At 55.3% G+C, this 15870-nt stretch overlaps 1 protein-coding gene across 4 annotated transcripts in view; it reads right to left on the minus strand.

The window, feature by feature from the left end:
• Positions 1–15870, minus strand: part of MRTFA (myocardin related transcription factor A) — a 221836-nt gene that overhangs the window by 5995 nt on the left and 199971 nt on the right. For all 4 annotated transcript variants that reach the window (XM_057300975.2, XM_034948324.3, XM_063603316.1 and 1 more), the window contains 9 exons: positions 15193–15268; positions 13377–13538; positions 7973–8148; positions 7303–7452; positions 4631–4884; positions 4189–4360; positions 2161–3171; positions 1121–1273; positions 767–827 (listed from right to left, as the gene is read on the minus strand). In XM_057300975.2, the coding sequence (XP_057156958.1) occupies positions 767–827; positions 1121–1273; positions 2161–3171; positions 4189–4360; positions 4631–4884; positions 7303–7452; positions 7973–8148; positions 13377–13538; positions 15193–15268 (2215 nt within the window). The remainder of the gene's footprint in view (positions 1–766; positions 828–1120; positions 1274–2160; positions 3172–4188; positions 4361–4630; positions 4885–7302; positions 7453–7972; positions 8149–13376; positions 13539–15192; positions 15269–15870) is intronic.

The raw sequence follows: 15870 nt of genomic DNA on the forward strand, positions 1-15870 counted from the left end.
CCCACTTCATCCATAAAGACACTAACCTGGCTCTCTCCAAATGGGGCTGATTCCAGCCGCTCCTCTGCCCGCCACTGCTGCCTGCTGGGCCAAAGCCCAGCTCTCCAGTCGCCCCCCAACCTGGGGCTCCCTGCTTCTGCCCTTGCACAGCTACTATCGCCTGGGTCCTGCATCAGACCAGGCCTTTTCTGCTCAAGGCTGTGCGATGGCTTCCCACACAATGGAGCCAAAGCCACCCTGCCCTGGTGCCCAGGAGGCCACGCATGATCTGGCCACGAAGGCCTTCTTCCCCTTTCCTCAACTCCACTCCAACCCGCCAGGTACCCCCGAGGCCGCACAGATGCACACAGCTGCCCCTGCTCACAGGAGACATCCTGGACCTTCCCCACCAGGCTCCCCAGACCTCTCCCTCCCCTCCATTTTTGTCCTAAGGCTCCTCTCGGATCTTCCATATGATCTGCTTATTTCTTATATTTGTTGTCCACCTCCCCAGGCTGCACTGTGAGCTCCACAAGGGCAAATGTCTCTTCTGTTCATTGGCAGGCGAGGGCCTTGGGGCAGTGCTTCCAGCTGAAGGACGGCACCTTCCCTGGTCCTCTCACCCAGGCCTTGGAGACGGGAGGGCTCACAGCCACCACTGCATCCACAGTGCTTGCCCAAGACTGGTCACGCACGGAAGCATTCAATAAAAACAAACCAACCCAGGGCTAGAGACACCTATGAACAGAGAAGGCCGTCAGGGAGGCAGCAGGGGACCTGGGGTTACCTCCGCTCTGAATGAGAATGTCAAACAGGTCGTCCATCTGCTGGCTTGAGGAACCATTTTCCTGTGGGACAAAGGAAAAAAAAAAAAAGATAAAAATCTTGAATGGGGGCTCCCAGCCTGAACTATGAATGAGGCCCCTCCCTCTGCCCCAGAATAAGCAGCCAGATCCACAGGACCCATGGGTGTGCCCGGACTCCTGGAGCCCGTCCCCTAACAACCCACTCCCCAAGGCCTCTCTGACCCTGAAGCTGGGCTTCGCCTGCCCCCTATTCCTCCGGGTGGGGCTGTAGGAGCCTCAGCCCAGCAGCCTAGGGCAGCTGCCAACACTAGCCAGGCCTAGCCCGCCTTCCTCACCTGCTGTTTGGGCTGCTGGCTCATGGCTTCCTCATAGCCAGGTGGTTCCTTCTTCAGCAGAGAAGTGGGGGTCCCAAAGAGGGGCTGCAGTGGGTGTTCCAGGTCCATCTGGGCAGAGGGGGCAGGCGCTGGAGAGCCAGGCTGGGACGAGGGCTGGACAGGAGAGCAGGGAGAGGACCAGTGGCCAGGGGGCTGGGGGTGCAGACCTGCCTTGTAGGGGGTGGGGGGCTGGGGGTGGGGATAGGGCCAGGGCCTCTCACACTCTAGGAGGGAAGATGGGAGGCACTGGCTTTTAGGGAGCTTTCATGAAAGCCACTAGGTAGGAAGGAATACAGGATGGGGGGCCCTCAACCCTGCAGGGGGTGCGTGGCCCCTTGAGGTTTGGGAGAGGTCTCTGGGCTGGGCTGGTCACCCCCTGAGATTTCTGCAGCTTCTTTCTCTGCTTGGGGCTGCTCAGGGACCCCTATCTCCTATCCTGAGGTACCTGTTCCTGTCACTGTCTTCTCTACCCCCAAGTTCTGCAGGACCACGAGGCTACATAAAGCCTTAGGGCAGCCTCACCTGTGGCCTGGGCTGAGAGAGGGTCTGCTGAGGGAGCTTTCCGCTGCTGACACCTTGGTGGGGACAGCTAGCCTCTCTGAGGAGAGGACCCTGAGCTGGATCCTGGCCAGAGAACCCCACAGCCTCTCCCCAGGGCAGGCTACCTCTGACCTTCACTGGCCACTCCCCACAGAGCAGCACTAGGGCAGGCCCAGCCTGGGTACGGGCTGCTCAGGAGTCCTGCTGCTGAGGTGCCGAAATGTTCTAGTCTCAACAGCCAGAGAGGTGGGGAGCTCACCAATGGCTCCGCCCTACAGCTAGGGGGTCTGAGGCAGGTCCCTTAACTTTCCTAAGTCTCAGTACCCCCCTGGTGAAGGAAGATTAAATGAAGCAAACACAAAATGTCCAGCACGAGGGGGCCCCTGGCCCAAGAGGGCTGTAGCGAGACGCTCTTCCCACCCTCCTCTGGGCCCTGCCCGGTTCCTCCCATACCCAGGTACCTGCTGGGGGCTCCCACTGGACAGGCCAGGGCTGTCTGCATTCTTATTGGTCACGGTGAGGACAAGGTGGGTCCCTGTGGAGTCAGTGATGAGGGTGGGAGGTGCAACCCCCTTGATGAGGCCGGGGCCCTGAGGCCCCAGAAGCAACTGCGGGGCGGGGACCGGCTCGGGCTCAGGCTGCAAGGCTTCCTGCTTCACCACCACGGACGGGGGCCCCGGGGCCACAGCACAAGGGTCTATGTGGTTGGTGGCTGGGGCCGCCAGGCTGGGGTTGAATGGGTGAGCGGGGCCCAGGGGCTGTCGGCTCAGCTGGCAGCTGGAGAAGCTGTTCTCCTGCTTCACGGGGGTGCCGAGGGGGGCGGGGGCGGGGGCGGGCTGCTGGGCTCGCTTCTCCTGCTCCAGCTGCAGCTTGAGCCGCTCCACCAGCTGCTGCTTCTGCCGGAGCATGCGCGTCAGCGCCTCGATCTGCTTGTCTTTCTCCTGCAGCATCTGGTCCTTGTCGAGCCCCTCTAGCTCCGCCCGCCCCCCAGGGCTCAGGCAACAGGACCCGGCCCGGGGGCCCTCCTCCTTCACGAGGATCTGCAGTGGCGAGGCCTGCAGGGTCAGCTGCGTCAGAGGTGACGTCACCATCTCACCAAAGGTGTCCCCGGGGGTGGAGTTTTCATCGCCCGTGCTGAGCAGTGAGCGCTCTGAGGGGGTGGGAGACACGGGGGGTGTGGAGCCCGTGCTGCCAAACTTCACCACTCCATTGCTGGTCACCGTGGCCACCACCACCTCAGTTGGAGCCAGGCCTGCTGCCACCAGGGCTGGCCCCGTGCTCAGCCGGGCCGCTGGGAAGGCTACCACCACCTCGCCAGCCTTGTGCAGGATAGAGGTGGTGGCAGGGGCCTTGGGGGCTCCTGGGACAGGGCTGATTTGGTCTTGATAGGCTCGAAGGCGCTCAATCAGCTCAGTTTTGGTGCCTGAGACAGGCAGTGATCGCAACTTCAGCTCCTGCTTCAGCTCTGCCACCTGCAAGGCAGTCAAGAGTCAGGGAGGCCAGAGGCAGCTGGACACAGGGCACTGGGTCCACGCAGAAGGGCAGTCTGGGCCCCATGGGCCACTTCAGATGCATCAACTACCCTAATCCTCCAGCAGCCTGGAGGGCGCAATGCCCCCCACCACCTGAGCCAACAGCATCCTCTCTTTCATTGTTCTCACTCTAGCAGGGGTCTGGTTAAAATGCTCCCCACCTATGCAGGCAACGGGGGCTGGTACATGGTGCCCACAGCTGTCCCCAGCCCCCAGCCCCCAGCATGGTGCATGGGCTCAATAAATATTCAATGGAACAGACTGTATTTTGCAAAGAGAAAACTGAGCTCATGAAAGTAGGGCCCAGCCTGGTTCAGAGAACAAGTTCTCAAGGGAGAGCTTGGTCCAATCCACCTTCTGATGGGGCAGAGAAAACACGCAAGGCACTGGGCATGACCCACTCCTCTCCAAGGCCCTAGGATGGAAGCCAAGTCTGTGGCCCTGATCACAGGCCGCTCTCTTCCCAGGCAGACACTGCACCTGAACGGCAGAGTGAGCTCTGCATTAACCGGCAAAGGGGAAAATGCGGGCAGGGTTGCTACTGGACAGTCCTGTCTACACTGACCAGGTCTGCGACTGTGGACAAGCTCCTCCTGTCACTGCCTCAGCTTGACCATCCTCAAAGGGGCACCAATCCCCACTTCTCACACTGCATGCACCACGTAAGTCGAGGAAGATAAGAGACATGCGACTGCCTGGACAGATGCTGGCTGTGCTGCCAACAACAGGAACCACCACGAGGAAGCTGGTGTCATTCACCATGACCACCTCCAGGCAGCCTCAGAGCTGTGTCCAAGGTGCCCTGTCTGATGGGGACCAGAGCCTGAAGCCCTGCCCTGCTTTCCATGACGGTGGGTCCTAGGCTGGCTGCCTTCCCTGCCTAAAAACCAGCACCCAGACAACCCCTGTGGGAAGGGCCAGGCTGGCAGTGGCTCAAGTTTTCCAGTGGCCATGTACCTTCATGTCGTCCAGGTTGGCCGGCAGGGCTCCGGGCTTGCCAGTCAGTGAGGTGCTGTTCTGACGTGCCAGCCCACAGGGCCCAGGGGCGCCCGAGCTGGAGCTGCTATTGGTAGTGGAGAGGCTGCGTACTGGGGGGGTCCCGCTGCTTCCCAGGGCCTCGCCTGCTGACCTGGGAAGAAAAGGCAGAAATTAGCCCCATGCAGCTTCGCCCGTGGCCTCTGCAGGTGGCAGCCCAAGCCTGGGCAGCAGGGTTGGGTACAGATGGGCATGGGGCAAGGGCCCAGCAAAGGCTAGGGTGGCCCTGCCTGCAGACCACTCTGTAGCATCCAGACCAGTGGGTCCTTAAAGACGTGAGGTTCACCCCCACCAGACCTGGCACCTGCCTGGCTCAGGGTGGCTCGGGGAGGGCAGGGGCAGGCAGTGAGGAGCGGGTGCCTACTTTGGCGGGGCAGGCAGGATGGCCTGGTAGTTGTGGTGCTGCTGCTGCTGCTGGTTGAGGATCTGCAGCTGGAGGAAGAGCTGCTGCTGCTGCAGGATCTTGGCGTAGGATGAGTCCATGGGGGGTGCCCCCCTGTCCTGCTTCTGGTCCGGGGGGATGTACTGGTGGTACTTGAGCTTCTTCACCTTTGGCTTCAGCTCCTTGGCCTTCTTGCTGCGCTGTGACTTCTCACTGGCAGACTTGGGTTGGCTTTGCTGAGGGCACAGGAGACAGGGTGCCATTCAGGGGCAGCCTCAGGCTTCTCGGGGTGGGGCTGGCAACTCTCCCCACACCTGTGTGGCTTCCAAGAAGACATCCCCATCCACACTTTGCCCATTTCCACTCTTCCCTGTGGGACCGTACACCCCGTGAAAAGCAGAAATGTGCCCAGAAATGTGCCAGGAAAGGGGCTGGAGTGACAAAGAGGGCTGTGCCTGACTCCCGACTTAAAAGCTTCTAGCTCAAGCACAGACATCACCATGACCCCAAGCAGGGTGAACATAAGGAGGTAAAACCCAGCTGACTGATGGAGCTCGGGCTGCGCCAGACCAGGCACCTTCCAAAGACGGGGCCACGCAAGCCTCTCCAGAATGCTGCTTGCTCTTCTCTTGCTCTTTTTGGGGCTGGGCGGAATTCTGCCAGGTAGGAACTGTCGTGTCTACTTGAAAATGGTGAACGGGCTCAAAGAAGTCACTTGCCCAAAGTCACAATGTGATCTTGTTCTTGTTCTAACACAGGACTCCAAAAGCTCCTATTCATGCCCCCAAAGACCTCCGGCTGGCACAGCCACTGGGCCAGGAGAGTCAGAAGACCCAAACTGACCAAGAAGGGCCAGTAGGTGATATATGGGAGGTCTGTTCTTGGAGCAAGGAAGGGCGCAGTTGGACGAGGTGAGTTAGCAAGCGAGTGCCAGAGAGAGACCACGGAGAGCCGAGAAGTTTTGAGCAGAGAATGGCAGACAGAAGCGTACAAGGCTGGATGTAGGAACAGGTGGTGTCTAGACCTTGTGGCAATGAGGACTGAAAGGAAGGTTTGGGCAGGTGACCCACTAGTGGAAGAACAGACAAAGTGAACATGTGGCAGGTGAGAAGTGATCACAGAAGAGGTTCTGGTTTTGCTGGGAGCATGGGAAGGATGGAGAAAGGGCAGGGCTGCCGGGGCTATGGGGCCAGGATTGCCCCAGAAGAAGGGAACAGAGCCGCAGAGAGCCTGTGAGCACAGGCTGGGGAGCAGGAAGAAGTACAGGCAGAGGCAGAGAGGAGGCAGAGGGCAGAACCTAAGGAGCACCCCCAATTAAAGGGAGGAGGAAGGGAGGCAGGGAAAGCACAACCAAGGAGAGGGAACCCCAACAGCTGGGCCAGGAGCACAGTGGTGGGGATGGGACTTGGATTGAGGCCCCTGAAGATAATGTTTCAGTACACTGGTGAGGTGACTGAAGAGATGTGTAGACAAAATACACAGACTCTTCTTCCAAACGTGGTAGGCAAAGGAAGGCAACAGGAGTGTGACCAGAAGCACATTGGAGGAACTCTGGGGGAAAAGCAGGGACACCTGCTGACAGTGAGAAGAGAATGCAGGTGCAGGACAGGCACTAACTGAGGAGGCAGCACCCGGGCAGGCAGTGCTGAAAGCAGGGGTAGGCTGGGAGGAGAGGCCACTCACTGCTCCCAAGGCCTGAAAGAGGAGGCTGACATTCAGGAAGCCACAGTGACTTTCTGACATGGAGGAAGCAAGAGGCAGCAGAGATGACAGGGTCATGTGCAGAGGCGGGACTGGGGATGTCACCATGGGACAGACCCAGGGAGTGCCACAAGAAGGGCGGGCAGCTCCCAGAGCTAGTGGGGCCTACTAAGGCCAGAGCACGAGCACCAGACAGCCCAGGCTGCAGACTGTCAGCCTCTCCTGAGGCTCAGATGGCCAGGGGTTGCCAAGACAGGCACAGGGTCTGTGTGAGGAGAGAGCCTGGGGAATAAGAAAGGACAGAGCACAAAGGGTGCAGGTGGAGCAAGTCAGGGAGGCGTGGGCCAGGCAGAGGTGTGGGGCTGGGGTCCCCGAGATCCTGGTGAGATCCTGGTGGCCAGGCAGCTCTGTGGAGCAGGGAGGACCCTGCATGAGCTCTTGGTGCAGCTGAATTTAACAGTAGACACCTCAGTCCATGAGGCCAGCAATGCCCAGCACAGAGTCCCCCACACCGACAGTGGTAACCCCCGCCTCCTGCAGGCATTTCAGGCCAGGCCTTGAAGGAGGAGAACACCACTCAGTGGCACCTCCTGCATGACTCTGGCCACGTCACTTCACTTCTCAGCTCCTCTCTTGTAGCACAGGGCTCTATTTCTGCCTTGCGGAGTTGTTGAGTGAACAAGACATAATGTGTGGGAATGACTTCATGGATGAGAGCAGGAATGAGGACCTGGAATGCCCAGGGCCAGCCCATAGCCATGAATAATTGGTGGCTATGATTGCAACAGCCAGTGTCATGATGGACAGCAGACAGAACGGGAAGAAACTCCCAGACCAATGGGAGAAGACACGCACCACACCCTCTACAGCTGTCCCCACAGCTGGAATGAAGTCACAGCAGGACTCCAAAGGGCACAGGGAAGGGGAGGGTACAATCACTGGCAGAAATGTACCTTAATGAGTGTGGGGGTGGACTTGGCAGTGGGGACAGTGGTTCCATTGGTGAGGCTGGGAGGCAGCAGAGGTGGGGGAGGCAGAGGAGGCTGCTCTGCCAGGAAAAGCATTTCTCTGGAATCCCGGCCCGTCGGAAGTTGAGACACAACCTGAGAGGGAAAAAGGGAAGTGAGGACATGGCCACCTCCAGGTAGGGTGTGCCCAGCCTGCCCTGACCCTACACAGGGTCCTCAGACGCCACCATTGTCAGAGGGCAAATGGTGGGCAGAGACCGGAGGAGGAGAAGAGCAACCCCCAGGGTGGCAGGAGCAAGGAGGAGCTAGGAAAGAGAGAAGGCAATGAAAAGGTCACAGAACTGAATATACTGAAGAAAAACAGGCTGCTCCAAATAAATGAATACAGACTGGGCCAGTGACGTTTGCAATCCCACTGCAAGGCAGCCGTGGCCAGCGTCGTCCTCCACCTGACCTCTGGCTGCTGGAGAGGGGCCGCTGCCCACATCTCCCACCACCGGGGAGCTCAAGCAGCCAGCACCTAAGCAACTAGGGTAGCATCCCCCTGGCTTCCCTGTGCCAGAGCAGGAGGCATCCCGTGGCCCAGGAGAGAGACCTTACTCTGCGCAGCCCTAGCACCTTGGAGCTGGGGAAGCATCTGGAAGCACACACTCACCTGGGTGGGGGATGCAGAGGTGGCACTGGGCAGTGGTTCGCTGACTCGGGCCTCCAGGGGTGACGGCACAGAACCCTGGGACTCATGGCTGGCAGGCTGCTCGGGGGATAAGGCATCGCTGCTGTCCTCATCGAAGGAAGAGCTGTCTGCTACTTTGGGATAGTTCACCTGGCCCACTGAAACCCAAAGCTGGTGTGAGATTCCACTTCCAGCCCAGGGAACAGGTGAGCAGGGACAGGCCTGGCTCGCAGGCCACAGGCAGAGTGCCTGGCCCACAGCCCACATGCCCCGTGAGGCAGGCAAGCCGAGGAGACTAGCAGCCAATCTGCTTTCTTGGTCCAAAAAAGCTCTGGTCATCATCATGACCCTGCAAGAGAGGCCAGAAAGGCCTCCTAGGCTATCAGAGTGACCTCATGGGCCGAGCAAACGCCTCCTTTAGCCTCTTGCTTGTAACTCTATACTATGTTTAGTCTTCAATGTCAAGTTGTCCCTCCCTGCCTTGCTCCTCCCTGGGAGACCCGGGCTACCTTTCTACCTCAACCGTCTCCCTATTGTTAAAGGTACTCTGTATCTTCATCCCACACTGCACAAAACTCTCTTCTTCCCCCATGATGCTTACAGATGGTGCAGTGAGGGCTCTGAACCAGCTAACGAGGGACCAGAAGAGCCTGGGTAACAGCCCTGTGAGTGTAGCTGAATTCCCCAGAGGCCAGGAACAGACTAAGGAGCCTGGCTCTGGGCTTCAGATGGAGGGTATCCCAGAAAGGGGATGTTTGCCTGCACAGGTGAAATGGAGGTGGTGTGGTGACCTCCTCTAGAGGCCAGTGGCTCACAGAGACCCAACACCTGGGCAGGTGGGGCACCAGAAGAAAACATCCTACTGGCTGTCACTGCCTGGCCTGACCCACTGCCAAGCTCTGGATGACTGTGAATGCAAGTCCTTCTGAGGCCAACTGGGAAGCAGAGGCCGGGGAGGAGGGCGTAGCACAGAGCTTCTGTTCCATGGGGTCCCAGTGGGAAGGAAAGATGGGAACAGAGGCAAGGAGGCTATTTCAAGAGTCACTGTCAGAGCCACCGGCTCAACACTGTCATGGGAAGAGGTGGGGGTGGCAGGTTCTGAGCTGATCTGCCGTCCATACAGAAGGAACTGAGGCAGTGGTGAAGGCAGGGGTGAGCTGCCGCCCAAGCCTGGGGAAGTATGCTGTGTGGGAAGACCCCAGATAAGGAAGAGGAACAAAGTGCAACGGCTCAGGCTGGGTTTGTCCTTGCAGTGGCTCTCCTAGGAGCTCTTGCCCTCCAGGGCCAGGGCCAGGACCTGAGGCTCTCTCCTCCCTCAGGACCTGGGAAGGATGCATCTGAGCTTCTTCCTTACTGGCGACTGTGGTGGTGGCTTGCTCCTCTGTCCCCTCATCTGTCCCAGCAGGGGCAAGTATGCAACACACAGAACAGGGCTTGCTGACCATGTGTACTTCATGCCAGACACATGGCTAGATTTCCCCCACAATCTCCTACTCCCAGCAACGGCATCTGATTTGGGACAGCAGCCCCATGGCAGCCAGTACTGACAACGGTGAGCAAGGGTGGAGGAACTGTAGCTTCCCCCAGATTAGTCCAACCCAAGGAAGCTGCTGGCCGTACTGTGGAAAACCCAGGGCTGGTACAGGCCAGGGTCACTACAGACTATTTCTCTCTCCACTCACAGTCACATCCTGGGAACAAAGATGGGGTCCCTGCCCTCCAGGAGTTTATGGTCCAGTTGCCTTGGAGCCCAGTGAATGCTCTGCTAGAGAGAAAACACAGAAGCTAAGGGCACACTGAGGAGAGACTCAGAGAAGTCTTCCTGGAGGACAGGACTTAAAGTGAACCTTGACGATAACTGAGGGGCCTGGAGGAAGGGTGGGATGGGGAGCTTAGATGTGTGGGGAAGACCCCAACCCCCATCAGCCCTTTTCTCAGGCCTCAGAACGGTCCGCTCCCCCTTCTCCCACTGCCCGCTTCCTTCCCACTCATCTGAGCCAAACTTCCTTCCCAGCTTTGCCTCTCCTATCTGAGCCAAACCTCCACCTCAGCCAGGGTTCCATTTCCTCGTCCTCCTCCCTCCTCTTCCTCTGAAGGTGCCCATCCTCTCATCTCCTTGACTCTTTCCTCTCAGCCCAAAAACCTGCTCCATTGCATCCAGCCTGAAAATCCCTCCTTAAGCCAGCACCTGCCTCTGCTTTCCTTCTCCACAGAACTATTGACCAAATGAGCTACATTTGCCATCACCACCTCCTTCTCTCCTACTCAACTGTACAATCTGGTTTTTGCTGGCAGATGCTCTGTGCTCCTTAAAGTCCCCAACAATCACCCCATTGCCAAATTCCTCAAACAAACAAGCTGTGTTCAGCCAGGCCTCCAAGCCACTGCCCATGCTGTTCCCTCTTGTACCTCTGCACCTTTTCCACTTGGCAAACTCTGACCCAGCCTCCAAGCTGCCCCCAGACGTGCTATGGTGTGGGTACTTCCCTGGCCACCAACACCTGTCCCCATCCCTGAGAGAAGTCCCTCTGCTGAGCTCCCACAGCACTGACACACACATATCCATTGTTACACTGTACATTACAGCAGCTGCCAGCTGGTCTAGAATGAGTGTTATTGCTGACAACAGCAGCAACCATTGTGTGAGTCTCTCTAGGTGCCAAGGATCATCCATCATCGTGTGTGATCCTGCAAGCAGTCGCACAAGGCAGGTGACTCAGAGACAATGTCACAGGGCCATGGCCTTCCTACCAGGCAGCACTGGCATCTGACTGGGAACCAGACTCAGAAATCAGTTGTTTATACATTAGTCTTCTCACATCAGACCTACGTGAATTCTTTTAGCGCACAAGTCATATTTTATTCATCTTTGTGACATCAGGACTTCACACGGCCTGGCACACTGCTGAGTCTCAGCACACATTTATCAGACTGTGGCTGGCTGCAGCATCCAGAACTGGCTTGGCCCCTACACTGGCCTATAACTAGGGGCTGCTGAGGAATACATGGAGGAAACCACTGAGATGAGGCAGGATGAACGCCAGGGAAAATCTGTGAATTATAAGAGCTACTGTATCAACATGGGGAAAGGGCTCCTCCAGGCCCAGTGTGGGCCAGCCTCCAGTAGGGTGGCTACAATGCAGAGGAGGCCCTAGAAACTGCCAGTCACCTCTAATCAGGGCCCAAAGCCTAATTCAGCATGCGTTGGGGGTCTGCTGCAGTGTTTCCCCTCTGCCCAAAACTAAAACTCATGTTAGAGGAAACCCTGAGCCTCTTTCTCTGAAGGCACAGCTGCCTCAGGAGGGGCAGGCAGGTGCTGTCTTGTCAGGGATCGGATCTTGGGCCCACCGCAGCGAAGGAGACATGTCTGTACCAATTATCACCAAAATCTAAGAGTAGGATAATAAATATATTTGGTTTTTGTCCCCCAGTTCTCATCACAGAGCAGCTAAAACCCTTGGAATTTCCTTAAGGTCAGAAGTATCTTCAGTTATGTATAACAAGCCCCTTTCCACAACACCTGAGCTTATGCTAATGTGATAATCTGGGAGAGACTAAGGATTGGGCCAGTCACCAGAGACACCAAGTGATTAGAGGATTAGAGGACTGGAAATATCAGCGCCATCCACCAACCTCCAGGAAAGTGGGGGTGGGTATGTAGGACATGGAGTGGGGGCTCTGAGATCAAGCTCTATAAAAACTCTTGGATAACAGGATTTGATGAGTTTCTCTAGCTACTGGGAGGGTGAAGGCCAGGAGAGGGCAGGGAAGTTCCAATACCACCACTCCCCCGGCACCCCACGACACTGTGCCATCCGTCCCTCCCTCTGACTGTTCCTCTGCATCCTTTACAATAAGCCAGCAAATGTTAAGTGAAGTGTTTCCCCAGGTTCTGTGAGCCATCCTAGCAAATTATCAAGCCCAAGGAGAGGGTATGGGAACCCCAATCTATAGCTAGTTCGTTAAAAGCAAATGTAAAATAATCTGGGGCTTGGGACCAGCATGGGAAGTGGGGCTAAGTCTTGTGGGACTGAGTCCTCAACCTGTGGGATCAGACGCTATCTGCAGGTAGATGGCATCTGAAAAGAAATGGAGGACACCCAGCTGGTGTCCACTGGAGAACTGCTTGGTATGTGGGGTAATACCATGCCAGAATACCAACACCAGAAGTATTCTGTATTGAGTGTAAATACAGAGAAAAACGGCTTTTTCCCTTTTACACTAAAGGAATCAAGTCCAAACTCCCAAGTGTGCCAAGAGGCCCTGCACGTCCTGAACTGTGCTTACTGCTCCCACCTCGTTTTTGTTTTTGAGACAGGGTCTCACTCTATCACCCAGGCTAGAGTGCAGTGGCACAATCATAGCTCACTACGGCCTTGAACTCTTGGACGCAAGCGATCTTCCCACCTCAGCCTCCTGAGCAGCTGGGATTACAGGTGTGTGTTACCACAGCCAGCTAATTTTTTGATTTTTTTTTGTAGAGATGAGTCTCCCTATGTTGCATGTTGCCCAGGCTGGTCTCAAACTCCTGGGCTCAAGTGATCCTCCCGCCTCAGACTACCAAATCACTGAGGACCTGGCCTCCCACCTCTCATCTTGACACCCTCCCTTCCAGTGCCTTCTCATCAGGTCCTAGGGTTGTTCTCCCTGCCTGGAGCACCGTCCTCTCCTCCCTCGTCCCACCCTCTCCCACACGCTTTCATGAATTCCTACTCATCCTTCAGCCCCAGGCTTGGCTGTCACCTCCTCTGACAGCTGCACCCTTCCTGATGCAACCAGGTTGGGTGACCCTCCTCTGTGTTTCCAAAGTACCCTGTGCTCCCTCCAGCACAGCTTCTCTATCCTGCCTATTCACCTGCCTGTTACCTGCTCCTAGGTGTGAGCTCCATAAGGACACAGGAACTTGGTCTGCCCTGTGGGGCTGTGGCCTTAGCACCTAGCACACTGTTTGGGTCCATCAGTATTTGTTGAGTGAAATATCCGTGGAAAGGGCCAGTCTCCAAGAAGAGACTTCACTAATAAAGAGTATGACACAGATTTCTAATTGCTGGCATCTCCACATGTTCACACACACTGATCCTGACATCTATCTACTCTGTGAAAGAGGAAGCAACCCGAGTTTACAAAGATGGAAAGTGAACAGAGCAAGGCCTCTGTTATTATTTATTGTTGTATGTCCCTGTTGCTTAAAGCAACAGGCACTATCCCAAGTTCATACAACCTGTGCATGAGGCTCTCAAACTCTGTGCCTTGGTTCTCCCAAGGCTAAGCAGGAAGTCAAAGATTAAGAAGTCAAGAGCCTCAGCCCAATTCTGCTTCAGCCTGGCACTCCCTCCCCTCCTGCATCTCAGCTGCCTCTCACACAGGGTGGCTGGGTCCTCCTCACCAATGATGGCTTCCTTCAGGCTGGACTCAACAGGAAGGATGTTCTTCTCCACCAGTTCCATGGGGCCAGGCCTCTGTGCAATCTTCTCATTGAGGTCATCGGCTAGTCTGGCTCTCTTCAGCTTCAGCTGCTTGGCCTGGAGGGATGGCTCAGCCGAGGTCTCTGCCCATGAGAGAGAAAGGGGTGCAGGAAGATATATGAGTGGACGTGGTTCTGCCCCGGGAACTCCAGAGCAGCTCTCCTTCCTCCTGGGCAAGAGGAGTGACTGTCAGAACGGTAAGCATATTCCAAGCAGAGAAGAGTGGCCTGTCTTGAAGTTTCACAAAGACAAGAGAAGGGGTTCCCACTGTGACCAGGCAGTGCACAGTCACACACAATTATAACCAGGCAGAGGCAAGCCCAGAAGACTTTCTGAGGTGGAGCTACAGAATGGAAGCAGCAACAGATGACAGAATGGTCTCCACTCTCCCTCAAACTTGCTGTGTTACTGAGGCAATTCACATCTCTGTTCTGGTTTTTAGTGCCTTTGTCTGCAAAATTTGAGACTCAGACTAGAAAAGTTCTCTTCCAGCCCCAAAAACAGCTCAAAACTAGACAAACGGCTGGGCGTGGTGGCTCACGCTTGTAATCCCAGCACTTTGGGAGGCCAAGGTATGTGGATCACCTGAGGTCAGGAGTTCGAGACCAGCCTGATCAATATGGTGAAACTCTGTCTGTACTAAAAATACAAAAATTAGCCAGGCGTGGTGGCATGTGCCTGTAGTCCCAGCTACTCGGAAGGCTGAGACAGGAGAATTGCTTGAGCCCAGGAGGTGGAGGCTGCAGTGAGCCGAGACTGTGCCACTGCACACCAGCCTGGTGACACAGCAAGACTCCGTCTCCAAAAAAAAAAAAAAAAAAAAAAAAAACACTAGACAAACAATAAGTAAATATATTTATGCTGCTTCCAGGAGCCAAAACCTTTTCTTCACTAAAAATGTGGAAAGACAGCTATACGCAGTGGCTCACATCTGTAACCACAGCACTTTGGGAGGCCGAGGTGGGTGGATCACCTGAGGTCAGGAGTTCGAGACCAGCCTGGCCAACATGGTGAAACCCCATCTCTACTAAAAATATAAAATATTAGCTGGGTGTGGTGGTGCTCGTCTGTAATCCCAGCTATTCGAGAGGCTGAGGCAGGAGAATCGCTTGAACCTGGAAGATAAGAGGTTGCAGTGAGCCATGATCACACTACTGCACTCCAGCCTGAGCAGCAGAGCAAGACTCCATCACAAAAAAAAAAAAAAAAAAAAAGCGGGGGAAGAAAAAAAAAAGGGAAAGACATGTGCAGCTGGGGCCAGGTGGGTACATCTAGAATAATATTGGGTGGAGCACGGTATATCACAGACACTCAAGTGAATGCCAAGTGAATGACTGACTGAATGAATGAATATAAAAAAGTAAGTAAGTGTATTTTAAAAAGAGATTTTAGATCAGGCATGGAGGCTTGTGCCTACAATCACAATGACAGAGTCAGACTGTGTCTTAAACAAAACAAAACAGATTTTGGCAGAGAGAAGCGATCTCACACCAAGGGATGGTGAGACCCTGGAGAAGAGGCCAAGCCAAACTAACAGCATGTGACTGTGCTTTTTGAGAGTCCCTCAGACCAGTGGCAGCTACCATGGCACAGCTGTCGTACGGTGTTAAGGCTCTGGCTTACCCACTGCCAACAGAAATGGGAGAAGAAAGAGGCAGGAAGGAAATGGGTAGTGCAGTAGTGAGTACACACAGTGAGAACTGGATCTAGATGGAAAAGCAATTCCAATCTCCACACCTTCCAAAATGTGCATCCTGACCAACTCCGATCTCTCCGGCCGGGAACGAATCTTCCGTTTGAGATAGTCCTCTGTCTACAGAAAAAACACACCAAGAAACTCTCAAATCCAGGTCACAGGCTTATGGCATGGATCACAACAGCAGCCTTGGCCGTGGTAGCTGCTGACCACCTCTGCAGTTCCCACAACCTTAACTTGGTGACTGCAGGGTTCAGAGGCAAGAGGAGGCCTGGGGAGAGCACACCAAAATCCAACTGCACCTGCCAAGGAAGGGCACCATCCTTCAAGACCATCTGTGTCTCTGAGGCTGGACTGACAATATATCTATTAAAAAACTATTACTTCTACTACCATAAAAGTAATATATGTCCAGCAAAGAACATTTAGAAAACTAGAAAGAAAAATAAAATAAAATAAACTTTAATCAGCCACTCTTAGTATTCTGGGATATCTGTTTCTAGTTATTCTTCCATGCAGAAAATAGGCTTAACTTTGCAGCGCTGTAATCACACTGAATATGATTTTATATCCTGCTTTAAGAAATGTAACATTGGGCCAGGCACGGTGGCTCAAGCCTGTAATCCCAGCACTTTGGGAGGCCAAGGTGGGTGGATCACCTGAGGTCAGGAGTTTGAGACCAGCCTGGCCAATGTGGTGAAACCCTGTCTCTACTAAAA

Source organism: Pan paniscus, chromosome 23 (genome assembly GCF_029289425.2).
Source record: "Pan paniscus chromosome 23, NHGRI_mPanPan1-v2.0_pri, whole genome shotgun sequence".
NCBI lineage: Eukaryota > Metazoa > Chordata > Mammalia > Primates > Hominidae > Pan > Pan paniscus.